The sequence below is a fragment of the Ahaetulla prasina genome, chromosome 15 (assembly GCF_028640845.1).
Source record: "Ahaetulla prasina isolate Xishuangbanna chromosome 15, ASM2864084v1, whole genome shotgun sequence".
Classification (NCBI taxonomy): domain Eukaryota; kingdom Metazoa; phylum Chordata; class Lepidosauria; order Squamata; family Colubridae; genus Ahaetulla; species Ahaetulla prasina.
The window spans coordinates 18,253,246-18,279,636 of record NC_080553.1 but is presented as its reverse complement, the minus strand read 5'-3'; the positions used below and the strand labels follow the sequence as shown (position 1 = coordinate 18,279,636).

General features: G+C 50.5%; 1 protein-coding gene across 5 annotated transcripts; it reads right to left on the bottom strand.

Moving 5' to 3' along the window:
* Positions 1-530: 530 nt before the first annotated feature.
* On the bottom strand, positions 531-25,896 carry WSCD2 (WSC domain containing 2). Of its 5 annotated transcripts, none has more exons than XM_058158712.1 (9): positions 25,759-25,896; positions 12,789-13,679; positions 9,016-9,130; positions 7,283-7,467; positions 6,970-7,091; positions 6,362-6,536; positions 5,557-5,721; positions 3,041-3,241; positions 532-1,666 (listed from the first exon to the last, which is right to left on the bottom strand). In XM_058158712.1, the coding sequence occupies exons 2-9, from the start codon at positions 13,165-13,167 to the stop codon at positions 1,314-1,316; spliced, it is 1,695 nt and encodes a 564-aa protein (XP_058014695.1). In that variant the 5' UTR covers positions 13,168-13,679; positions 25,759-25,896; the 3' UTR covers positions 532-1,313. The 5 variants fall into 5 exon arrangements, with proteins under 5 accessions (XP_058014697.1, XP_058014695.1, XP_058014698.1 ...); XM_058158713.1 differs by having other exon boundaries at positions 533-1,666; positions 12,858-13,679; XM_058158716.1 differs by having other exon boundaries at positions 534-1,666; positions 13,139-13,679.
* Between the last annotated feature and the right edge of the window lie 495 nt (positions 25,897-26,391).

The window sequence follows — 26,391 nt, the reverse complement described above, 5'->3', positions numbered from 1 at the left end:
CTATTCTCACAAGGCTGCCATTCGCATTCTCTGAGCTTCTTCTCATCCGTCGCAACCCCTTGCTCCTCTTCAGCATTGGGTGATCCCAGAAATATAGCTGGTACTCGTTAGGTAAAAGAAAACTAGCCAAATGGATTTTTTTTCAGTCTTATCTTCTTTTCTTTTTTTCCTTTATGCAAACAAAAGAAAGAAGATGGAAGACAGAAGATGGAAGACAGAAGAAGGAGGAGGAGGAGGAGGAGGAGAAGGAGGAGAAGGAGATGAAGAAGAAGAGAAGGAAGGAAGGAAGGAAGGAAGGAAGGAAGGAAGGAAGGAAGGAAGGAAGGAAGGAAGGAAGGAAGGAAGGAAGGAAGAGAGATGGATGATAGGGATAGACAGACAGATAGCAGACATAAATAAATAGAGGTGCTGGATGATAGGTGACATAGATAAGCTAAATTATATCTGGAATCTATGTTATTTAAGACATGAGATAAAATTCTAATCCATGTGAACATCATGATAGCCTGGCAACTACTTAGTTGCTCCTTGGAAGCTCAGCAGGAGATAGAGATATAACTGGATGATGAATACAGATTAGGGAGAGGCAGATGTTTAGTTGTATCTGTGAATAGATCCACCAACTTATACCCCAAATAGTGCCATCCTCCCAAACATGGACGCCAAATGCCACAAAAGACCCACAGCAACGGCTGTGGAGATATTAACAAAACGTTGGTTTAATGGGCAGCGTTTAACCTGAGGATTGTTCAGATGGAGTCCAGCAGCTCTGAGGCTGCCCCAAGAAGGAAGATGCGGAAACTATATTGCTAGCACAAAGCTCAGCCTCGATCGGTTGATCCATCCTGACCAGCCTTTGAGAGTAAACCAGGATTCTAAATGTCCAGGATTCCAAAACAGAGGATTCTTCTTGGGTCAGCAGAACCAAGGAAGGTGACCACACGGTGGGATTTTTAACCAAATTGCTTGTTTTGAACTGGGTTCAAGAAGGCAACCAGCTAAGGAAGAGCAGAGTGATCTTACTTGGGCAGGAAGGAACACAAAACTTCTGGGGACGGGGGGAGCAGCAGCAGCAGAAGCAGCAATAGCAGCAGCAGAGATCTCCCACCGATGGACCTCATTTTCTGGAGACCGGTTGGCCAAAACATCTTCGGTCAGCCATGAATATCGCCATCTTTGCTCATGCAAAAGAGTTCTGTAAAAGTGAATCCTCCTACACCACCCACCCACTGGGTGGAAACGGTTCCTGGCCAGGAGGAAGCAAATTTGAGCCTCCAAAGGAGAACAGTTCCTTGGCCTCAAACAACTGTCCATCATCTGGGATAGTAGTCTTTGGGGACGCCGGTGAGATTCCTGAGTTTCAGAGCCATGTCCACCGTTTTGATGTATCCGTTGATCATTTTCTTCATCTCTGGGGTGTAAGGGTCGTACTCCAGTTTCCTCAGCCCCGATCGCTTGAAGTTTCCATCCTTCTGTCCCTCGACGCACAGCAAGCGGTCCTCGTGAACTGTGATGCCCAGCAGGCTGACCATCCTCTTGAGCTGGACGAAGAGATCCTGCTTGAGGTCCTCAAAATGGACCACCAAGACCTTCTTGCCAAATTTCAACCAGTCGAGGGTGTGCGTCACCCACCACGGAGCATAGTTCTTGACGAACTCCGGCCATTCTGAGTAAAAGAAGAAAATAAGTTATTCGTTAAGCCTTCCTTGGCATCTTCAGGGTCTGTCTGGACTTTTATTCCCACTCTCCCCAACCAGAGATAAAAGTTTAAATAGCCCCTTTGCTTCATTAAACATCCATGGCATGGCTCACCTTATATCCTATCTCATAAAACTTTCCTAAGGCCATCTTAAAATTACTGCCATGGAGCAAAACAGATAGATGATAGATAGATAGATAGATAGATAGATAGATAGATAGATAGATAGATAGATAGATAGATACAGACAGACAGACAGACAGACAGACAGACAGACAGACAGATAAACAGTCATATTGAGATAGATGATGGATGGATGGATGGATGGATGGATGGATGGATGGATGGATGGATAGATAGATAGATAGATAGATAGATAGATAGATAGATAGATAGATAGATAGACAGACAGACAGACAGACAGACAGACAGACAGACAGACAGACAGACAGACATATTGAAATAGGATGGATGGATAGATATGATGGATAGATAAATATGAGATAGATAGATAGATAGATAGATAGATAGATAGATAGATAGATAGATAGATAGATAGATAGATAGATAGATAGATAGATGGCAGACAGACACTACAGGGGAAGAAACTTTAATATATATATATATTAAATTCAGATTCGTTCAATTATACACAGCTAAGAACTATGAAGGTAGATGTCAGCCATCTTTTTTTTTTGGATCTTCAGGGCTGCTACACTTAGTGCTGTGGGGAACTGGGAGGAGGGATTGCATAGAGCGGTGGAGATGTTTAGCCATAATAACATTCCTTTCTCAGAGAGTCAAGGACATCTTGCCCTACACAAGGAATGACATGACTGGGAGGCCTCTCCAGTTGGGACAGTGCTTTGATTGGACCATGTGATGGACTTGGACTCTTTTGGGGGGTGGGGAAACCCTGGATGCTTTCAGATTTGGATTTTCCCAGATGTGCCAATATGACCTCTCTAATGAAATGGAACTTTGAGGAATTTCTAAACCTCGGAGTCTTCTTTCATTGGGGGTGTTATTTGGAACCCTGACAGTAGAGAGCTGGAGGTCCTAGGAGCAAACGGGTCCATGACAGTCACAAAGTATGGACATCCACCACCTCCCTCTGGGACATGACCCTCACTCAGCGCACACAGGTGGGAAGAAGCAGGAGAAGCCATATCGATGAAGGTTGAGGCTTATCGTGGTCCGTTGTGGCTCTTCCAAAGCCTGCAGTCAAAGCCTGGCTTCTCTTGTCCTTGCATCTGAGCTTCTGCGTCTTGAAGTTCAAGGAAGGTGGCGGAGCTGCAGAAACCCGTCATTCGGAAGAGCATCCCGGCTGGGAAGACCTACCCTTGCCCTTCCAGTGGGCATGAGAAGCAAAGCCGATGTGACCCCCATACTTCCGGTTGAACTCCGCCATCAGCGCTTTGAAGGGGTTGCGAACCAGGAGGATGGCCGCATCAAAGGCCTCGATCTCTTTCTGCCCACTCTCGTGGGTTTTGATGCATATCGTCCGACCGCTGCGCCAGTGATCCCGTTCGCCTTTGAACCCTTGGGGCAAGGAGGGAGGGAGGGCAGAGGGGAGAGGGAGGAAACGAAAGAGTGTACCGTCAGCAGTAAATAGGGGGAAAGGGATGGCGGGAGGGAGGGCGACAGAAACAGCCTGGCAACTCTTTCGCTGGTCTAATGATTCTGGGAAGGCCAGGCAGGGCAAGGGGCAGAGAAGGAGAAAGGCGTGAAGAATTATTTAAAGCCAGGAGGGTCTTCCCCCTTGAGGGGCTGTTGAAAAATAATTTAAAATAGGAACTAATTGGGAGGAGATCCTAAAATAAAAATGGCTCTCCACATAGGGATGAAGCTGGCAGGCTTTCAGGAATCTCCCTCCCTCCCTCTCTCCATCTCTCTCTCTCAATCATCTTTCAATCATCTAGCCTATTTAATCATCTATTATCTCTCTCTCTCATCATCTACCTCCTCTCTTTCTTATCTATCTATTTATCTATCATCCATCTATCGTATCTAATCATCTATTCTCTCTCCCCCTCCACCACTCTCGCTGCATCACTGAGGTTTTCAAGAAGAGCTGGGACAATCGCTTGTCTGAAGTGGGTCTAGAGTCTCCTGTTTGATCCGAGGGTTGGACTAGAAGACCTCCGAGGTCCCTTCCAACTCTGTTCTTCTGTTTCCCACTTTACTTCTTCACGTTCTTGGGCAGGTTGCCTTCAGGCCTTCTCTGCATTCCCTCCTCACGAATCAGTTTAACGGATGCTTTTCAGACGGGGGAGTGAAGGACGGGATCCTTCAATCTCAACCCATCCCACCTTTCTCTGGTGAGAGGATCAGAGGCTGATCGCTGAAGCCAAGCTACCCTTGAAAATTTTACCCGGGCTTTCTCCAAGAAGTGGCTGCTTGTTAACCGATTTGCCTTTTTTTCCCTCCCACGGATCTTTTAAAACTATAATAAACTAGAACTATCAAGGCTTGGTCTCCAGGCAACTGCAAATTCCAGGAAAAGGATCTGAAACTGGCTTGACAATTTGAAAGGAACAAAGGGAGGGAGGGAGGGACAGAGAGAGAGAAAGAAAGGAAGATGATAAAGTGATGGCTGGAAGAGGCGAATTCCCAAACTGTCTGGGCTGGGCAGAGTTTGAAAGAAAGGGTGGGGTCAAAGCTCCAGTCTTCCATCAATGACCTTGATCTCTCTGGACTTTTTCCTGGCAAAGCCAAATGCCAACAGGGCAGCCAAGACCAGGGGCCTCCAACCTTGGCAACTTGTGGACTTCTGGGCTGGGGAATTCTGGGAGTTGAAGTCTTGAAGTTGCCAAGGTTGGAGACTCCCGGCCTAGGAGATGTTGTACCATAGTTGGAGCAAAACCAGAAGACCAGGAGTTGGGCAGAAAAAGCCACCCACTATTTAGGCCAGGGGGTCTCCATCATTGGCAACTTTAAGACTTGTGGACTCCCAGGATTCCTTAGCCAGCAAACTCTGGGAGTTGAAGTCCACAAGTCTTAAAGTTGCTAAAGTTGGAGACCCCTGATTTGGACAACAGAGAAGAGAATCCATTCACTGTGTTCTGACCTAGGCTTCCCTTAAAAAGCAGGAAGCGGAGTCTTGGTCCTGGCAAAACCTCTTTTATTTACACACTATGAATTACTTTCATTCACAGTCAGCAAGGTCTGTCCAAACAGTTTTTCAAAGGAATATTTATCAACGCACTTTATCTCGCTTGGCAAGTTGCCACGTAACTTGTTCCCAAATGCAGAGTAAGGCAAAACTTGGCACAGAGTCTCTGGGATTCACGGACCGATCTTTCCACTCTTGAAACTACCGAATGAATGAATTGTTTCCTGAAAAAGTCTCCTCCCCGTTTGGTCCTCTTTTGTTTCCTATGGGAGGGGCCAATCATCTCCAAGGTGTGGCTTTACTCCCAAGTCGACCTTGCTTTCTGAGTTGTTTTTGTCTTCTGGCAGCTCTGTGCATGCGTACACTGGGAACGGGCTCCAGCTGCTCCTCTGCCTCACTGCTGTCTAGCTCCCTCTCTGCCTCCGACGCAGAGCCCTCGTCCGAGCTTTCCCCAGCCCCCAGGACTAGCCTATCTTCCTCCCCAACCTCCTCACTGTCTGACTCTGCTTCCAGCTCCGCTGGCTGCTGGCAGGCCACAACGCACTGCCTGGATTTTGTGGGGGGACATGCTGGTTGGTCTTCCGTGGTGGAAGCTGCTGAAGTAGGGAGGGTCAAATTCATAGCTGAGTGAGGTTTTCAGCTGAGTTCTCCTCCAATGGCTCAGGGCAAGTCCTGCCCACTCTCCGACACCCCTGCCCCGCTTCCACACCCATTTCAACTTCCAAGGAACCCATGCCATCACCTTTATTATAAAGAGAGCCATCAAAATAATAACTCCCCGTATAGAAACCCGTGGCCAGTTCAATCAGATGCCGTGCCCACGTGTTGCCCGCTCCGGGAAAGCTGGCGAGGGCGACCAATTGTTTTGCTCGAGCCGTGAGAAATCTCCGATCCATACATCGATTATCTGTGAAGCAGAGAACAAGAGAAGGTCCCTGAGGTCACGGAGGAGAGGTTTCCCAGGGCCACTGGTGCAACTCCCACCTCTGAAGGTGTCCTGGATGTCATGGGGAAAGGAGGAGGAGTTTCAAGGCCCCTTGCTCATCCCGGACCACTCATTCTGGGGGCCTTCTCTCAGTTGCCCCAGGCTGACTGGCAGTGCTGCAGAGCAGAAGGTTTTGAAGCTATCTCATTGATCCAGTTCTACAGGGGAATGATTGAGTCTGTCATCTGCACCTCCATAACTATCTGGTTTGGTTCTGCAGCCCAACAAGACAGACACAGACTTCAGAGGATAATTAGAACTGCAGAAAAAACAATGGCTACCAACCTGCCTTCTATGGAGGACCTGTATACTGCACGAGTCAAAGAGAGGGTTGTGAAAATATTTACAGACCCCTCGCATCCTGGATATAAACTGTTTCAACTCCTACCCTCAAAATGACGTTATAGATATAGATATAGATATAGATATAGATATAGATGGGCACAGTCTACTCGGGACTCCAGACCCTTGGTTGATGGAACCAGAGGCTGCCAGGGTGTCCAGGATGTCTTCTGAAAGGCCCCCAGCCCCATCTCCCCAGCCCCTCCCCAACCCCCAATACCTTGCACTTGGGTCTGGTATACAATGAAATAGTCGGACGTGCCGCAGCTTTCAAATTCCTCCCCGTTGCATCTCTGGGCGCAAAGATGCTCTCCTTCTCGTTCATGCAAGGAGAAAAGAGTGGTGGGGAAACCGCAGTGGCAGAAGGTGCCAGCCAGAGCTGCCAGGGGGTATTCCTAGGAGGGAGGGAGAATTCACTGCTAGGTGTGGGGCAAATGCCTTGCGAGCAGAGAGGGACGGAGGTCGGCTCCTGCTTGCCACATGGTTAAGGGCTGATGCAGAGATCCTGGCTCTCTCATGAAGACCGTGGGAAGGGAGAAGGGGTGCCCAGCCCTCTTGATTCTGCCCTTCAGGGCCCTGTGTGGCTCCCCACATGGTCCAGCCCCTGTTTTCTGCCGGCCTCCCGGGCAGCCCCTGGAGAGGTGATGCTGCCCCGCCCAGGAGTCAAGTAGTGCCAGCTGATGGCCAAAGAATGCCTCCAGGGAGCCTGCATGGGTACCCAGGAAAAGTTGAGGCATATGGACCTAGTGGTACAGTCCAGGGGCTTTGGAGAAGAGCCACGGCCTTGTGCCAGGCTTTGGGGCACAAGGCAGCCCCCCTTCTGCTCACCTTTCCTGTGCAGAGGTCAACGCATCGGTCCACAGACATGTTCCTCATAGGCCTGCTTGCCAACAAAGCCAAGGAGAGGTTCTCTGGCCGGCGGAAGCAGCCACGGAAGATGGCACTGCCATCTGGGGAGAGAAACAGAGGGAGGTTGCTTTGCTAGAATTCACAAAGAGAGAGAGAGAGAGAAAGAGATCCTAAAGACACGGCAGACTCACTAAGGATGCTCTGGGCACAAGACCCTTCCTCCTTCCGCCCATCCAGTTAACCAAAAGAACGACACTGTGCCGAGACCCTCAAAAACGGAGGCCACACTCACACCTCCTGGTGGATTCCTGGGCCAGCTCCAGGCGGTAGATGGACAGCCGGTTTGGTCCCCCACAAAAGCTGCTCTTTTCTCCTTTGCACTCCATGTTGCACTCAGCGTCGCTCACGTTCGCGGCCATGATCTTGTGCCCACAGTAGCACTCTGCCCCGAACTCCAGCCCCGCATAGAGGTAGCCCCTGCCACAGACAAAGGCACCCTGAATGTGGGAATCCTCCAGACGCAGAGACCGGATGTCCCTCCCTGGAGAATGACCCTGCACAGTGGCTGAAGTCCTGAACAACGGGCATGGGCTGTGTCATTGTTGTACACTAACTGGGTTAGTTGAACCAAGGCCAAACCTGGGCTTAACTTTGAGGAATTCCGAGCAATTGGGCAGAGATTTATAGGGCAGAAGAAAGGGATGAAATCAGGATAGATTTCTGGGCACCGATCCTATCGCCTTTCAGCTTTAACAATATTTCATCGTTTCCCACCCCAGTCATTATCTTGACAAAGAATAAATTCAATAAGTAGAGAACATCAAAGTGGCTTCTACTCTTCCTGTCAAGTGGGCCAGGAAGGGAAACACGATTTGGTGTCTTTGCCAAATGTGACTCCTGATCACAAGATTTACTCCAGGCAGGTAGAAAAACACACATTTCCCAAGTGGAAAAGTTACCATCACTCTATGGATGGTTGACAGCCATATTACTTCAAGACTGGCTGGATTGTGCGATATTGTGTATGGGGGTGGAGCGGAGTGATCTGTGTCTTTTGCCACTGCAATCTTTTGATCATCTTTTGAAGCAATCACTTAGGGCAGCGGCCAGCAACCTGCGGCTCTGGAGCCCCATGTGGCTCTTTCACCCCTCTGCTGCGGCTCCATGTCACTCAAAATATGCAACACAACCGCCAATGTGTGACACCTGCCGGCACGTGATTAATTGAGCTTTTCAACCCCCGGTAGGCCAACCATGGATAAATCCAAGAAAAGAAAAATTTCAGAAGAAAACAGAACATTTAATTCAACTACATAGGCTAGTTTTGTGGCTGCTCAAGAAATAGTCAGGCACAGGAAGGGTTTTATGGCTCCCGGGGTTTTCTTTTCTGTGGGAAACGGGTCCAAATGGCTCTTTGAGTGTTTAAGGTTGCAGACCCCTGACTTAGGGGAAAATCTCCAGCAGGTAGAAGTCAGAGGAGGAAGTCCTGCCCCAGAGCAGAATTGCAAAGTATTTGTGGTTCAAGAAATTGGAGAAGAAGGAAATTCATTGATGTTCTCTAGGGAAAGAAACAAGCTGGAATGTTTTCTTGGTCTATAGGGCTCAGCATGACTTTTTTCCTCTGTCCCACCCTCTTTGAATTGGTCCAAACTCGTCTAAGTACAAAAAAGTCTCCCAGAGAACCTCAATTCAGCATGATTTGGCTCCAACCATTTGGCATCATGACCCTCGCTTCCCCCCTCCCCAACCATTCAACGCAAGGTAACCCAAGAGGCATCAAGACCTTCCTTCCCATTTATAAAATGGAACAGATCAACGTCTGCCTTCCCTGGGAGCTATCCCTGGTCCTGAAATGTCTGGCAGTCATTGCCACAGGAGTCCAACCTTAGGCCCTGAGCAACATCTGGACCGGCTGCCCTCATGGCAAATAGTCCCAGGGAGAACCTGAAACTGCCAATCCCAAAAAGAAGGAAACGCACTCGATGCCTGGAGTTAATGAAGTCCTGGTGTCGTTTGCCACCCTACCGTTCGGCGCAGTTGTCCTGGCAACGGAACAATGTCATTTTTTTGTAGTCAAAGAAGGACACTCCGCGGAGGGCTCTCTGGTGGGTGTTGTCGACATAACAGCCGATGTATTTTGCTGGTGAAAGGAGAAGAAACGTTAGCATCCACCCTTTGGAAGGAAGAGGCCGCTTCAAGAGAGGGGCAGACGCAATCCAGATCTTGAGTCAGGGGGTCATGGGGAAGGCTGGGCTAAAGGAATTATCCAATTCTCAGCACTAACTTGGCCTGGGGAGAATTCCCATGCTGTTTTTCAGATTCTGCATTTTTAAAAATCCTTGTAAGACTTACAAGATCCCCTCCGAAAGCTGCTGTACCTAGCAGGAGTCTCTAACCACCACACAGCTTCCCTCCTCCCGCCAAAACTTGCACTGCCTGTCCAGGGAACCATCCATCAGTATGACAAGCCAGCTTCGCTAGTGCCTGGATGTGAATTCAGAGCACGCTCTCCTGCATACCGATGGCTCTTTCGATTTACAAGACCAGACTTGGTGCAAGGAAACCTGTTGGGTGTGCCTCTTTCTGGCACGGCAAGGGGAGGGAAGAGGTGGCACTGCCAGTCCACCTTCGGCCTTCAGTTTGCCAAGGTGAGTCACCTACACAGCTGGGGAAGAGTTGCCTCAACTCCCCAAAGGGTTACAGCTCTGGTCTTTCCAGAGTCGGTCTTGAATCTGAAAGAAGACCAAGGCTGAAGTTAGTCCAGTGATCCATCTGGACTGGACTGAGGTGCTGAACTACCACTCCCATCATCCCCAGCCAGCAGGGTTTCCTTCCTCAGCTTTTCAATGCGCTAACTAGGCAAACTCTAAATAATAAGGCAAATAATAACAATCTGGCTTTGTAATAAACCCTATCGGCATTGACAAAATCCCCACCCGTCAATTGCAAAAGGCAGCTTTGCTGGGAGCAGCTGACATGCTACAACGAGGCCGCGAACACCACCAAACCTCCACATCTGCCTATTCTGGGTCTTAGGGAAGGACTCGAAAGGCGGATAAAAATGCCACATCCAATCTGAACAGCTGGCTGAGTGTGCGACAAACCACACTTGTGCAACAGGTAACATTTTATTTTAGCTTTAGCTTTCGGGAGAAACTGACTTTTTTTAAAAAAGTCAATTCCATGGACACCCCCACACCCCAAATCCTGTCACTAAATTTGGGGTGTAGGTGGTTCAGAAGGGAGGAGAAAGAGGTTGCCAATTGATAGCAAAGTCCTTTCAGTTCAGTCTTGGGGAAAATCCCGCCAATTCCCCTTCCCCCCACCAACTGTCCATGGGGTTTTTCAAAGGTCTGGTCTGGTCTGCTCTGCCCCACCTCCCCACCTTGCCCTGCTCCAGATGGGGATCCTGGCCAAAGAAAAGGAGTGGTGGGGTGAGATGGGCCCAGGGCAAATGGGGACCCCCTCTGCTCCTGCCCTCCTGTGGAGCCTCAACCAAGAAAGGGAGGATGGATCGTGTCCATATACTTTGTTCCGATGACTTCGAGGCTCAGCCTCCCTTCCCAATGGCCAAAGCAGACAGCCATCTTCCCGGAGGTTAATTCTGGGGGATGCATTGCATGTGGCTGGGTCTGCCAAGCAAGGCTGCCATTGGGTGGCAATCGGATCTCCCTCGCCATCTGCTAGAAATTCTGGGAATGTCAAATCAAATTAGACTAATGAGCCTGGCTGAACGGGTTTCCAAAACGGGCCCACCACCTTCCGCTTGGAAAAAAACAAAACAAAAAACACAACCACCCCTAGCTGAAGCCAAAAAGCCACCAGGAAGCCAAAATTCAGGTGTTTCTTTTGGGGACCTGCCAAAGCAAAAGATCTATTGGGTCAGGAATCTGCTACGCGGGACGAAGGAGCAGCTGGTAGGGTTTTATGAAGGGAGCCTTTTCAGCTGTGGCTCCCGCTCTTTGGATTATCTTGCCAGCTGAGATGAGGTCTGTCCCATCCCTCTGGCCTTCCAGGAGGGCATTAAAAGCCAGGCTCTGCCCTTGGCCTGGGGCCCTGAGGCCCTGATGGGGCCCTCTGTGTTGGATGTGGCCGGTGGATTAACAGAAAAGATGCAACCCCCGTACCAATCTTCACTTTGGCTGTTTATCTCGGCACTTAAGGCCTTCTTAATAATAAGAACAGAATCGGAAGGGACCTTGGAAGTCTTCTAGTCCAGCCCCCTGCCCATTTTGAGGGAGATGTTAAACTTTTGGGCCAGCAGCTCAATCCCATCTCCACCCTTCAGAAGATCTCAAAATTTCTGGGTCTTTTCTGCAGAAGAAATATTTTGTCTAAGCCTCGATACTTCCTGATTTCCTACATTTCTTGATTTGGGGGGTGGGCGGGCGAGGGAATGCAGCGATTCACTCTTCCCTCCGCCCGATTTCTAACAGGGAACTAGCTTGGCAAATCCAGACAAAGGGCTTTGTTGTTGTTGTTGTTTTCCTGGAAATAAAGTTATGTTCTTTGAAGTATATTTAAAAAAAGAGAGAGAGAAAGATTAATCATTTAGACAGATTACTTCTACCTGCTGGCTGCAATCTTAGGAGGCTCTGCTGAGAATAGAACAGATGAGGAATTGAGATAATGAAAATCTCCAAATCTTTAAAACAGAGGTCAGGATGGACAGTTTGAAATCCATATGATTTCAGAAGCAGGTAAAATTCCGGAAGAAAGGATTAAGCAATCCTTTGACGGACAGCAAGAAAATAATTCATTTATTTTGGGCAGCAGCAGATTATCAAGAATAAGGCTAGTTTACCTCTCCCCGCCTCCAACTGCCAGTAAAATCACCCAATTGATAGTTAAGGGGTTCGTCAGGAACGTAGTATAACTTGATTTCAAAAATCGGACTGACATAGCTGCCAAAAGAACCTTGTTGTATAGCAATCAGAAGAACTCAACTATTAGGTGAGTGGGTAACAGACCAAGCCCCCACCCCACTAAGAGAACTTCTGGAGCAAACCAAGAGCATTTTGGAATGAAATGGATGAAGATGTGGGAAACAGATGGAAAGAACATTGAAACGATGTGCAAAAATGTACAGACACAGGGAAAGGATTTGGATTGGAGCAACACCAGGATTTAGCACAGTAATGGCTAACCTTTTTGCCATCACGTGCCAAAAGCAGGGGCAGCACAGGGGGAGCGCAGAGGGGATCGCACGTGTGTGTGCCCACACCCATAATTAAATGCATCCCACCCCCCTGCACCTGCGCGTGTGACACCCCCCTGCGCTCCCCCCACTTTTGGCATGCGATGGCCCGGTGGGCCCGGTAGGCCCATTTTTCGGCCTCCCCAGTCTCCAGAGCCTTTCTAGGAACCTGGGAAGGGTGAAAATGGCTTTCACCACCTCCCCGGAAGCCCTCCAGAGGCTGGAAACAGCCCGCTTCCTGACTTCTGGTGGGACCAGAAGACCCGAAAATCAGCTGGCCGGCGCGCATATGCACGCTGGAGCTGAGCTAGAGCAACACTCGCATGCCCACAGATATGGCTCCGCGTGCCACCTGTGGCACACGTGCCATAGATTCGCCATCACGGGTTTAGCAGAATGAGCCAACCGTGTGATGTGGCAACTAAAAACGACTAATGCGATCTTAAATGGCAGCCTGTCCCAGAACTAGATAATGTTTCAATTGGAATGAAGGCAACCCTACCTCCTGAGGGACCGGGCTAAAAATAAGATTTTAATTTCCGTTCTCCACATGCTACTCCCAATTTATCCTGAACCACAGTCTTCCCCAAAGGAGCGTTACCTCTATCTTCCTCCTTCTCATGACCACTCCTCCCCTTGAGCGCTCGAGTCCACGTCTCCCCATAATCACCTCTGCTCCTCCCAGCTGCGTCCTTCGGAGGGTTCTTGAACCAAGTCCCGTACCTCCGGGCCAAGACCAGAGACTCCGGCATGGCTCTAAATTCCCGGCCAAGTGGCAGCGCCCCCAGCAACTGAGCTTCGGTCCCTTCTGCAGCACCATTGCTGGGCCGGGGGGCAGCCCCTGGGACCCTCGTCTCCCCGCTGAAGCCAGCATGGAGGAAGACCAAACTGCCAGCCGTCAGGTAGAGCGCGATCAAGGTGAAGAAACGGATGGGTTTCCGCCGAAAGTACCTTTGGAATTTCAGCAAGAGCTTGGCCATGTCAGCGTCATTACGGATTTTCACGGGGTCCCGGTGGAGAAAACGAGCAAAGGAACAGCCTGTCCCCACTTGGAAAACACCCTTCTGAGGAGAGACGAGGAACCTGCCGTCTAAGAGGCCACGGGTCTGATGCCACGAATCTGGTGCCACGGTTGGGCCCTCAGTGCCGTTCTCTCAATAAGTCAACCCAGCTTGGCTACTCCTGTCCATGCATTGATTCGAAAGGAGAAGGTTGCAGAGTTGGTGCAGGTAAAGGACCGGTTCTTTGCACTAGTTCTTGGTCTTCTCCTGCCAAAGGGCAGCCAAGGATGAAGTTATCATGGTCAACCTGGAGATCAGGAGTGGCCGCTGCTGCTGTTAACCTGGCAGGTCCACCTGCCTTGGAAGGGAAGCTCACCAATGTTCACCAAAGCGGAGACGCACCCCAAGGAGTTTTGAGGTATCCAATAATGTCCAGGAACACAGCTGAACCAACTGCCATGCATTCTCACGGGGTGGGATGAAAACTGGACCTAGAAATCAATAGAAAAGGTAATATTAGGACACAAAAGACATTTCTCTCTGAGCTAGGCACTAACGGGGGTCTCTCCATCATGATTTTAAATCACGCTTGTCCCTGGAGATGGAGGAAGGGGACAGTTTTCCTACAGTTTCCGTTCTCTTTCCCAGTTTTTAGAAGCATTAACATGATCTAGGAGGGATATCAGATCCCGGCTGCTATTTCACAAAAGTCGGTCTCAGAGCAAGGGCTGCAAAACAGGGTGGGAGGGCCTTTATGACATCACCACGCGGAGACCTCTGATTGGCTACTGGGGCCAATCGCAAAGCTTTCTCTTGGCCCCACCCTCTCCAAAGGAGAATTCCCCAACCTTAGCCACTTTTAAGAAGGGTGGACTTCAACTCCCAGAATCCCCCAGCCAGCATGGCAGGCTGGGAGACCCTGGGAGTTGAAGTCCACACTTCTTAAAGTGGCCACGGTTGAGAAACACTACCCCATAGCTCCCTCACAGACAAGGGAGGCTTCAGAAAGCAAGAACCTGTCCGGACAACATTGTCCATATTCCACTACCCAATTACGTTGCCATCACCCTAATCTCCACAACCTTCCTCAGGAACACCAGTGTTCTGAGGCAAAAAAGGCTGGACTGTTTCTACCCCCAATGACCCATCATCCTTGCCCTGGCGTCATCTTAAGGTGTTAGAACCTGGTCTACCTGAAGAGGCCCTTGTTCTCCTACCACCAGGTGGATGTTGTAAGGCAGGGGTCTCCAACCTTGGTCCCTTTAAGACTTGTGGACTTCAACTCCCAGGCTTTGCTGGCTGAGGGACTCTGGGAGTTGAAGTCCACAAGTCTTAAAGGGACCAAGGTTGGAGACCCCTGCTGTAAGGATCCCAGGAGAGGCAAGACCATGTCTCTCGCTTGCTTTCTTCAGTTTAAGAGAGATTCACGAGAGCCCGTGGCTGCATTGCAGGGTCCCCTTCGGCTCTCAGAGCTGAGTTGAAGGTCCCCCCACTGCAAGCAGAGGCAAAGAAAATGACAACCCCAAAAAACCAGGAAGAAACCAAGAAGAAAATAAATGGGGAAGACCGAACGCCATTAGTTTAATGGACTCTAATGTTGCGACCATCTGTCTTGAGATGATTAAGTAAAAAAACACCACCGGGGCAGACGGCGTGGAGTATAAATACATGTTTTAATTCTGCTTCCCCGTGTAACGATCCAAACACGGCTTTGTCTCTGAAGCGTGAAGTTTATGGCAATCAACGGAAGGATTTGGGGGTGGGGGGAATCTTCTGCGGTTGCAGGGAAGAAAGCGATTCGAAAGAATGAGAGAGATGAACAAATGAAGCTTTTAAATAAGCCCTTTTTAAAAAAAAACATTTTCTTCTAACCTACATCCTCCGTCCCGTTTTCGTGGATGGTGTGGGCCTGCTAGCAAGAGTGAACTCTGAATGCCTTGCTGTCACCTCAAGCGCAGGTCACAATCAAGATCTCTCAACCGGGCCATCCTGTCAATCATTCCACCGGGCAAGGAGGCTGAATAGGAGAATGGAAGAATTCCCAACTGTCTGACCCCAGCTGGGAATTCTCCCATTCCCAGGGGAGCAGGGAGAGGAGGCCTTTGTTTCTGGCGACCCTGTTGAGTTTTCCCATAGTTGTAACACAGGAAGGGATGTTTCTGGGAAGCCCAGGGCTGTAGCAAGGGAAACCCCACAGCCTAAGGTGGTCGGAAGTGGGAGAAAGCATCGATCGAGCAATTCCCCCTTGTTTACCCCTGGATAAAGCTGATCTTCAGAATTGCTTGGACGGGTTTTCAAGACTGCGTCGTCTCCTGGAGTGGTGAATGATCCTTCTTCCTTGAGGACAGCATGGGTAAACAGGTAGGGTGGTGCTTGTCTCGCTGCCTCCGTCAGAGTTGTTCTGAGCCCTGATTGGGGTCTCCGTACGAATCGTGACTGCTCTTAACCTGGTTTGGTCTCTCTCCTCAGTACCTCCAGTGGCCCCGTGAGGAGAAGTGTGATTTAGAGCCATGTGTTGTGACTCAGGCCCAAGTAGGTAGTAGTAGACCGAACGCCATTAGTTTAATGGACTCTAATGTTCGTACCATCAACGTTGTTTTCCAGCAAAGAGCCCAAACGCTATTGCTGGTCTTTTAAGCCTTATGGGAGGGGCCAATCATCTCTTGGCCCTACTCGTGAGTCGTCCTCTTTGCTTGAGTTGCTCTTGCCTTCTGGCAGCTCTTCTCATGCGTGCACTAGGAACAGGCTCCTCCTGTTCCTCTGCCCCACTACTCCAGAGTCCGCACATCACTCCCCGATGGCCCTGGCCCCCACCTCTGCCTCCAATGCAGAGCCCTCATTCGGGCCTTCCCCAGCCTCCAGGACTGGCCTACGCTCTTCCTCAGCCTCATCACTGTCCGATTCTTCCAACAGTGATGCCAACCTCTCAACCTGGGGGTTGCCTCTTAGTCGCAGAGAGGTAAAAAATAAAACAATAACCCAAGATAATGTACACACGCCTGGCCCTTTCCTAAGGCCCTCGACTTCAGCGGCCTTTAATGGGTCAGTTTTGTAAAGTCACAATAAGCTGACAAGGAAACACAAGGGACACTAAATTATTCAGTTCCCTCAATTGCTCTGTTACCAGCAAAGAGTAGACAAGCTGCCCTTCTCTTCTGAGCGGCGGTGGCTGGTTTTTTCTCTTTTTTTGCAAAGTGCGCCTGAGTGCTATCCAACGTCTGTGGAAACCCCAGATTCTTTGGACAAGAGAAAAAACACACAAAAAGAACCATAACTGAGCAAAGACAATGTCTCTATTGTGGCTAGAGTTCCCAGCCAAGGAGGAGGAGGAGGAGGAGGAGGAGGAGGGGGAGGGGTTGGAAGGTTACTGCACGGATGGAAAACCACCTGCCAATCGCCCAAAGCTGATGCCCCCCCCATATTCAACTGAAGGATGGCATTCATTCTCTTCCCCCCTCTCTCCGGCCCAGGCTGGCATTCCTGCATACTCAGCCTCTTCACACTGTGGGCAGGGAGCGCCTTTCGCCCTGAAAGAAAGCTGAGCTTTTCAGAAGCGCTGGAAGAATCCGCAGAGCCTGAGAAAAGTTACGAGTTCAGGAAAGGCCGAGAAGACAAGACAAGCCAAGGAAAGATGATGGAGAAGAACTCAACCCAGAACGGGAGCGAAGGCAGCTGCCACGGTTGCTCCTGACGGCAAAGCTCAAAAATGGGGGAATGCCCTAAGATTGTCAGTTCACTATTCCCCTGGTTTACTGGGGTTTATTTATTTATTTATTTTTGTTTTTATATCTAGGTTTTCTGAAATTGCAACCAGGAGAAGACTGTTAAGATTGGGCTGCAAAGAGAAGTCCAACATCCGGTGATAGATGAAGTTTTCCTGCTGGCTGGGGCTACAGATCAGGTCATCCCAGGAGGGAGGGAGGAAGCCAGCCAAGGACACAATTCTCAGGGGTCCAAGATAGTAGTGGGTTTCAATTTTTTTTTACTATCGGTTCTGTGGGTGTGGCTTGGTGGGCGTGGCTTGATGGGTGTGGCAGGGGAAGGATACTGTAAAATCCCCATTCCCACCCCACTCCAGGGGAAGGATACTGCAAAATCCCCATTTCCTCCCGATCGGCTGGGACTCGGGAGGTAGAGAATAGATGGAGGTGGGGCCAGTCAGAATTTTTATTACCAGTTCTCTGAACTACTCAAAATTTCCACCACTGGTTCTCCAGAACTGGTCAGAACCTGCTGAAACCCACCTGTGGTCCAAGGGCTGGAGGACTGCCCTCCCAAAGACCAGAAGGCTTCGTTGACCCCCAGATGGAAAGGCCACAAACCAAACGGTGAGCTAGAGGACCAAGAGACCCTGCAGAAGGTTTGCAATCAAAGAGGATCGGCCTTCTCCATCTTCTGCACCCCCATCGCCCAGGGATTTGCCCCGCCTGGATCACCTCCAAAGACAGGAATTCTCCTTTAAAACACAACATTTGAACAGGGAAGGATGGGGAGAGTTAGTGAAGAGGCAAAGCATGGGGGGGACCAAGATGTTGTGTCTCGTCCAATCTCACCTCAGCCGGGATCTTCTTATCTGCTTCCGAACACGGAAGAAGAAATACCTCCAGCCCCCAGCCCTGGCTCCATGCCCAGACAGGCTGAAGAAGAAGAAATACCTCCAGCCCCCAGCTCTGGCTCCATGCCCAGGCAAACGGAGCAACTAGACCCCTCCCCCTCCTCCACAGCATGTGAGCCTGAGGAAGGTTTATTACCAACAGCTGCCAACTGGAGTGACCCTCGCGTCAGAAGGCAATATAGGCGGAGGCAACAGAAGGAAGGGAGGGGCAGGCCTGGATAAGTGCTGAGTCATGGAGCCACACCCCATGGCCTGTATAAAGGATCTGCTTTCTGGCATTCTCTGAGTCAGGCAAAGTCTAAACATATCTTGCTGAAGTCACTTTCTGGTCTCCTGCCTGCCTTGAGGACTTTGCTAGAACTTTGGCAGAGCTGCAGAGGCACACCTGATTTGGATTTCCCTGACCCGGCCGTCAGCAGAGGAGTGGGACACGACACAAGGTTTGGAAATCAAGCAGGGAGAGAGAGAGAGAGAGAGAAAGAGAGAGGGAGGGAGGGAGAGAAAGAAAGAGAGAGAGAGAGAGATACGGTCAGGACACAAAACCTAGAGAAGAGGTTTCTCCAAAACCTGGACAAGAGCAGAGCTGCCTTCATTCAAGAGGCTGATCTCCCCCTGGGGCTGGGGGAGAGGGGAAGCCCGTTCTGGGGTTTCTTGGGGAGGTGCCTGTCTCAGGTGGTCACAGGAGACCCCAGACAGCCCAAGAAAGCCACAGTCTTCCCTTTGTCAGGCGATCATATCCGCAGCCCTGAACAACCAACGAAAGGAATTGTGCTTCAAGGGCAAGAAAGGAATTGTGCTCCTGGCTAAGTGGTCAGCTCAGCTTTCATTCACAGACTGAAGGAGGAATGTTCTCCACCTCCCGGTCATAGAGTCTACCTTTAAAACCAGGTAGGTAGAGTCTGGAGGATGCTCCGCCCAGCCCCAAAGATGGCAGCCTTGCCGGATATTCCAAAAAGCACTCCAAAAAAAAAAAAAAACCACCAGCAAGACAGGTGGTGGGTGACTTTGGTTACGCAATCAGGATCCCGCCCTCATTAGAAAACTATGGATTTCACATTTTAAATACACTTTAATCCTACGCAACCCCTTTCCGCAACCTGGTGCCTTCCAGATTACTGGATGCGGCTCCCATAATCCCAGGCAGTTTATAGAGGGCATTCCCTTCCAAGAGGTGGATGTTGAAGGACATCGGCCCCTGGCTCAAGGGAGAGCCCCCATGCCAGCCTTGCCAACTTAACACTTTGGGAATTCCTGGCTCAGCCGATCTTTTCCATAAGCCCTGGCCAAACTTGGGTTTCTCTCAAAGAAAGGGGGGGGGGCGCTCTAAATGATGGAGAACAGGCCACTGTGGGAGGGGGTGTTGACCGCTTCTGCATCCTCCATTAATAGGAGACCTTGAGCTTGGGGGGGGGAGGGAAAAAAACCACACACACGCCTCCAAGAAAAGGGGGCCGTGAATTGTGGGTAGCTGCCCGCCCTCTCCTCTCTCCCCCTCCCCAGAAATAAATAAGAAAGCAGCTCTTTCTTCAAAGGAAGTCAAAAAAAGACAACCACAACCAGAGAATTAAATCTCATCCCATTTTACACGCTTCACATATCCAACATGCCAAAGAAGGGCCAGGAACCTTGAACCCAGGGCTGAGGCTGCCATTTTTAGCAGGGGTAAAATGTTCCTGGTTTGGACCAGATCAGCTGATCCGGTAGCGATGGCAGCGGGTGGTTCGGAGAACCAGTAGCAAAAATCCCTCCTCCCCTTGCCCATGCCCACCTAATCGCCTGATCGCCCGCTTCCCCACTTGCCGCTTCTTTTTAAAAATGCTTTTAAAAGGTTAAAAAAAAGAGGCTCTGATGATCCCAGCTGAGCCGCACGATCGTCAAAGCCTTTTTTTAAATACTTTTAAAAGCATTTTTTTAAACAACCTATTTGGCCGAATAGGTTGTAAAATATGCTTTTAAAAGGTTTAAAAAAGGCTCTGATGATCCCAGCTGAGCCGCGCAATTGTCAGAGCCTTTTTTTTTACTTTTAAAAGCATTTGGGTTTTTTACAACCTATTGGCCCAATAGGTTTTTTTAAAAAATGCTTTTAATAGTTAAAAAAAAAAAGATCGCGCGCCACAGCTGACCACCCTCCCCCTGCACACGCTATTCTACTTACCCCAGGCCTCCTTTTGGCGCGCAGTGTGCATCCGCACAGACCTCGCATTTGGTGCATGGTGTGCACAGCGCACATATAGGGGCCTCTGTGGCTCAGCAGACTAAGTCTGTCTGTTATTAACACAGCTGCCTGCAATTACTGCAGGTTCTAGTCCCACCAGGCCCAAGGTTGACTCAGCCTTCCATCCTTTATAAGGTAGGTAAAATGAGGACCCAGATTGTTGGGGGCAATAAGTTGACTTTGTATATAAATATACAAATAGGATGAAGACTATTGCTAACATAGCGTAAGCCGCCCTGAGTCTTCGGAGAAGGGCGGGATATAAATTCAAATAAAAAAAAAACAACATGCACAGCCAGGGAACACCGCTGCTTTTTAGACACTCCACCCCATGCCACACAAAACCCCCAGCAGGGTCAGACATGATCGAAGGAATTTGATACCATGGAAATTTTAACCCTGCCCTGCCTGTTCCCCTTTAAAGCCACCACAACAGCCTTCAGACAAAAATTAAAATTGCTCCCCACCCACCCCCCCAACACCGGGGGAGATTCTGCAACATGTGAAAATGAGAAGGAAGGTGACCAAAATAAACGAATAAATTTGGAGGAAAAGCCAGCAGACAGATGATTTTGAAGTCTGCCAACTTTCAATATGTTTGAAGAGGAAGGCAAGGGCAGACATCAAGTATTAATCAGGCCTCTAATTAATTGTGACTTGCTTTGATGCAAATTTAATGCATTCGGCGTCGCTACAGATTGTCATGTTGTTGTTTTTAAGGGATGGGATCAAGGTGATTGAATTTTTCCCGCTTTTTAAAAAATGCCATCCACCCAAAGGCGCAGCTGTTTTTCGACGGATGTCGAAATATGTCAGCCAAGGCAGGGTGTGGGAGCCCTTCTGGAAGTGGGCAGCCAGAGGTGGTGGGAGCCCAGGACCCTTCCCATCCATCGGGCCTGTTTCTAATTTCCCTCTGGGTGCTTATGGCTGTTCTGTCACAAAAGCCATAACTGAGGCTTGCAAGTCTTTTTTGTTTTGTTTTGTTTTAAGATTCTTTTAAAAATAAAACAGGGTGGGGGGAAACTCACAAAGCCAATATTAGCCTGTAATATTGTTTGGCCTTCTTCCCTTAAAGCTGGAAGAAACATGGTAAAAAGGAAGCAAGGTTTGTTTGTTTGTTTTGTTCCACCGCTGTTTGAGAATTGGAAGAAAAAAAGCGAGAAAATTGCTCCACCAAGGCCTCTGTTGACCAAAGAGAAGGAAGCTGGTATTCTGAGGAACAGCTTCAGAGAAGAAATGAGACCCAAATACACACACACAACCTGTAGTGCACAAGCCACATGTAACAAGGCTCCATAAGGAACCCGTGAGTTGTCTGAAGGGGGACTCTGGTCTACAAAATGCCTTTCCCCACAATACATTTAAACGCTAGACTCAAAACAGCACACAATCCTTGGGAATGCCTTGGCACGACACACCAACCTTGGTTTGGCACAAATACACCAAGTTAGGTGTATTTAAGCTAATTTATCTCTTGCGAGCTCAGAAAACGGGCTTGTTCGGTAACCAGGTTGAGAAAGTTCTCCAAACATGACCATCCAACATTCCTCTCTTCAATTCCAGGCTTGTCTTCTCCGACTGAGTTCAATGGTCAAAGAAAAGCTGGAAGATTTAAATCTGGGGGGGGAAAGAGAGACCGGAATATGCATGCGGCCTGGGCGGATGAGGGAAGCCAATTAAAATTATGAACATATGTTGGCAGAACTAAAAAGAGACATTTGTTCTCTCTTTTCTAATTTGGGTGTGTGGCGCCAGCTGGTTTTCCTTGGTGGCATTTTCGGGGCAGACCAAAAGAAGACGTTGGTCACACAACATAGTCATCCCTCGAGAATTTTGTCCCCAAGACTGGTGGGAACAGCTCTAGTTTCGTTTCTGGTGGGAAGATGCTTCTCAGTCATGGTCCCTGCATCTCCAGCCGGGTTTCAAAAGACCTTCTCCAACTGATCTTCAGATTTGGTCCTCTCCTGATCCAAACCATCTGATATGGAGAAGACCCATTTTAGGTCACCTCTGGCTGTTTTTCTGAAAGGACGTTAAATTCACACAGATCATAACCTTCGGTGACCAAGATGGAAACAAAGCGAGGCCTCCAGCCAGGTGATCCTAAGTTCTAACTGAAGCTCCCCCAAATCTCTCCTGCTGGAGTGGGGGGCTGCCAAAGGCTACGGTTACCCCTAACACAAAGATACAAGGAATATAAAATGGAAAAAAAACAAAAAACCCTGAACTTTGACTCCCTGTCAACAAACATCCACTTCCTTTCGCCCCAACTCAGGAGCCCCCAGCGTGGGCCTGGCTATGGCATGCTGGTTGGGAAGGGTACCAGTTGAAGTCTCCCCATTTAAGGAAAGGCCCCAGATGTTTCCTCCTGCTGCAGTGCAGTTGTCCTCGGAGAGGCCCAGGTGCCTCCTCTCTTCCACCACAACCCTCAAGCTGCGTTTGTGATTCCAGTAGAGAGGAAGAGAGGGAGATGGAGAGAGAGAGGAGGGAGAGATGGAGAGAGAGGGGGGGAGAGAGAGAGAGAGAGGGAGGGAGAGAGGGTGAGGAAGAAAGGGAGAGGGAGGGAGAGAGAGGGAGAGAGAGAGGGGGGAGAGAGAAAAGCCCTTTGCAAAAGACGAGTGAACAAACGGATGAGGAAAGGGCGATTTTTAAAAAATCCCCTGCCTGCTGCCTGCAATGGATGCACTTAAAAAAATTAACTAGCTGCTGGAATGGGGTGGGTGGTGGGTGGGAAGGATCCAGATGAGGGAGAGAAGGGATCAAAGCCCCTTGATCCCATTTGCTAGTTACTGATACAATAACATCTTCCTCCTCCCAGCGTGTGACATGTGGTCTCTATAGATTATTCACTCTGAAAATGGGAAGTTAGAGCAGGTCAAGTTAATCTCGAAGGGACCAGCTGTTCCTCTGCTTGCAAAGGGTGGGGGGCGGCGGCTGTGGGGGCATTTCCAGAAGCCCACCTAAAGAGGCCAGTTTGTGGTAGGCTTCTTCCTCCACGCAGTTTGGGGGTTCAGGATCCCACGTGTGGATGAAGCCACGGTCCCTCCTTTTCCACCCGAGCCACAGCCATGTAACTGGTGGATTCGAGGCATAACCCACCCGTCAGGTGCCCCCCCCCTCCTCCCCACAGCTCAGCCTTGCTGGATCTCAGCCCATCTGGATAAGCCCTTTGGTCCAACTCCAGCTCTGGAAGCTGATCTTCTAATGGGATGCTGGGTGCAGAATCTTATTTGGAAGAGAAGGTCCGTCACCCACTGATGTCCAAAGGCAGCAAGGGAGGCCGGAAAGCACAAGAAGGAAATGAGGGAGCATCAGGCCGATTGGGTTGAGGTTACCCCCAGCTATTCATGCCCAAATGCCTTTTTCTGTGTGGGAGGCCTCCAGGCTCCCTGCTGATCTAATATCTTCAAAGGTCTCCAAAGGAGCAACTTCTCCCCACATTCGCACCCTGAGCACAGCGGTTCAGATGGAACCCCCTCTAGCCCCAGGGGTTGTCCAATGGAGTGGGAGCAGCCCAACCGGTGGGAAGAGGGCTTGGTGCTCTTGACCTCCAAAGGGAGTTTATCTCCAGCACTCTGCTCAGAGTCAGGACCCCCAGGTAAATGTCTAGTGTGCATTCGGGCACCAAGGTGTGGCTAAACTATGACCTCCGAACTGACCCTGACTTCTTTGATTTTTCATCAGCTTTACAAGGAAGGGAGGGAGGGAGGGAGGGAGGGAGGGAGGAAGGAAGGAAGGAAGGAAGGAAGGAAGGAAGGAAGGAAGGAGGGAGGGAGGGAGGGAGGGAGGAAGGAGGGAGGGAGGAAGGAAAGAAGGAAAAGGAAGGAAGGGGAGGAAGAAAGAAAGAAGGAAGGAAGGAAAGAGGGAGGGAGGAGGGAGGGAGGGAGGGAAAGAAGGAAGAAGGGAAGGGAGGAAGGAGGGAGGGAGGAAGGAAGGAGGGAAGGGAGGAAGGAAAGAAGGAAGGAGGAGGGAGGAGGAAGGAAGGAAGGAAGGAGGAGAGAGGGAGGGAGGGAAGGAAACAAGGAAGGAAGGAGGGAGGGAGGGAGGAAAGGAAGGAAGGAAGGGAGGAAGGAAGGAAGGAAGGAAGGAAGGAGGGAGGGAGGGAAGGAAAGAAGGAAGGAGGGAGGGAGGGAAAGAGGGAGAGAGGAACGGAAGGAAGGAAGGAAGGGAGGAAGGAAGATGTTTGCTCTTCTCCTTCAATGTCCGTAGTTCCAGGGAGTTGATCCACCCTGTTCCTTCCTTAAGATGCCCCCATCCAGTTAAATCCCTCATGGAACTTTTAAGACCGTGATGGCGAACCTATGGCATGCGTGCCACAGTTGGCACGCGGAGCCGTATCAGTGGGCACATGAGCTCAGCTCCGGCATGCAATGCGCTCACTGGCCAGCTGATTTTCGGGCCTTCTGGGCCCACCGGAAGTCAGGAAAAAGCCTGTTTCCATCCTCTGGAGAGCCTCCGGGGGGCGGGGGGGAAGAGGCTGTTTTCATCCTCCCTAGGCTCCTAGAAAGGTTCTGGAGCCTCAAGAGAGCAAAAAACGGGCCTATCAAGCCCACCGTGCCAAAAGCGGTGGGAGTGTGGGGGAAGGGTCTCGCGTGCATGCGTGGGGGTTGGGGTGCATAGAATTATAGTTGTGGGCACGCATGCACATGACCCCTCCTGCACCACCACCACCACCACCCCCGCTTATAGCACGTGATGGCAAAAAGGTTAGCCCTCCCGGTTGTAAGAAAGTCTCTTTTGAAACAAATTCCGATTTGTTTCCTTTGGTCTCGTGCTCCTTTCCGAAAGATGCTCCCCCATTCTTCAGGCAGCCTCTTCTCTCTTTTAAAGTATCTGACTGGCTTCCATAAACGGCCTTTGATGTCCTGGTTTTTTTCCCCTCGGGGCTAATTGGCCTTGAATTCCATGATCTGCATGCCATCATGGTTACAACTGCAGCCACAGGGCAGCCTCTCTGCTCCCTCACACAACAACAACTCCGCCTCCGAAATGTGGGCAGAATCTCCCACCCCACAACATCCCCCCCCTCCCCAGCTCTGAGCCCAGAGGAGGCGGAAAGGTCATCAACAGGTAATTAATGTTCAGGAGAGTTCAGGAGAGAACAGCCAAGCAAGCAGTTTCAGGCAATTTTGTCCTGTCTTATTCTGAGTTGTGAAAGGCTCCCTCCTTTCTCAAGGACCCAGAAGTTGGTGGGAGGGGGATTAAGGTTCCCTCTCCTCACAAAGACAAAAAATCCCCCTTGCAACCCCAACAGGACCTTCTCCCAAAGCATGGAGGGCCCAAAGTCTTTCCTAGGACCCCCCCTCTCCCTCCCTCTCTCTCTCCCCCTCCCTCTCCCTCACTTTCTCCCTCGCTTTCTCTCTCCCTCCCTCTCTCTCTCCCTCCCGCCCTCCCTCTCTCCTTCCTAAAGGAAAGGTGAGGAGGGTCTCAAAAGGCTTGGTGGGAAAGAAGATTGAAGGAACACTTCACCCCCTTAACAGGGAAAATGCCCCCTGGGAAACCAGAGACCCTGAGGACAGAGGGGGGCTCTTTTGCCCCCTGGAGCCGAGGGAAGAAAGCACCACCTGCCTACCTCTCTGGCTAGTCCTAAAAGGGGAAGGGGAGATGTGACAAGACAGCGGTTCTCTTTGCCAGACCTGGCGCGAAACTTCACCCAAATGGCCTCCCATGGAACCCCTCTCCGCCTCTCCCGGATGAAGCCAGGAATCAAAAGGGGTGGGGTGCTACCTGAGCGTCTTACCTGGGAGAAGCCCCCTTTCTGAGGTCATCTGAGGTCAAAGCCTTCCCTCCTCTTCCTCCTCCTCCCCTTGGCAGCTCCGAAGGGCACCTCCAGGCTCCCCTGGGAACCACTCTGGGAAGGCCGGGTCCTGGAGGGATGCTTGGGGAGCCCCCGGGCGTTCAGAGGAGCCCACTGGGGAAGCTGGGAGGGTCCTCCCCAAAGCTGGCGGGCTGCAAGCAGACGGAGCCGTCCTCCCTTTCGACCCTGCAACTCGGAGGAGGCAGCGCTCTCGGGGGGACGGCAGAGGTGAAAGCCCCCGTCATGGCTGGCTGGCTGGCTTCGCCTGTGCGGCTCACATGCTGGCGTTGTGCAGGCTCCGACCACCGGAGAAGAAAAGTCCGGGTCTTCAAGGACTCGCCAGGCTGCAGGCGGCCACTCCGCCGTGGATCGCGGCGGCTCCAACTGCTGCCAGGGCTGCCCTCGCTTCGTGCCCGTTTCCAGCAGCAGCCTCCGCCGCTTCCCTCCCTGCCTTTGCCGGAGCGCAAACTGAGCTCCGCTCAGCTCCGCTCGCTCGCTCGCCAGCCTTCAGCGCTGCCTCCTGCTTAACTCCTGCGCTGCCGAGCCTGCCAACGTCGCCCCCTTTTTGCAAGGCGC

Excerpts from the sequence above, each read along its gene's own strand:
- WSCD2 (XM_058158712.1), bottom strand. The coding sequence starts at position 13,167 with ATGGCCAAGCTCTTGCTGAAATTCCAAAGGTACTTTCGGCGGAAACCC. Across the intron at positions 9,131-12,788 it reads TGAGAAGGAGGAAGATAGAG|CAAAATACATCGGCTGTTAT; the intron begins GTAACGCTCCTT and ends TCCTTTCACCAG. Across the intron at positions 3,242-5,556 it reads TGGCTCTCTTTATAATAAAG|GGTTCAAAGGCGAACGGGAT; the intron begins GTGATGGCATGG and ends CCTTGCCCCAAG.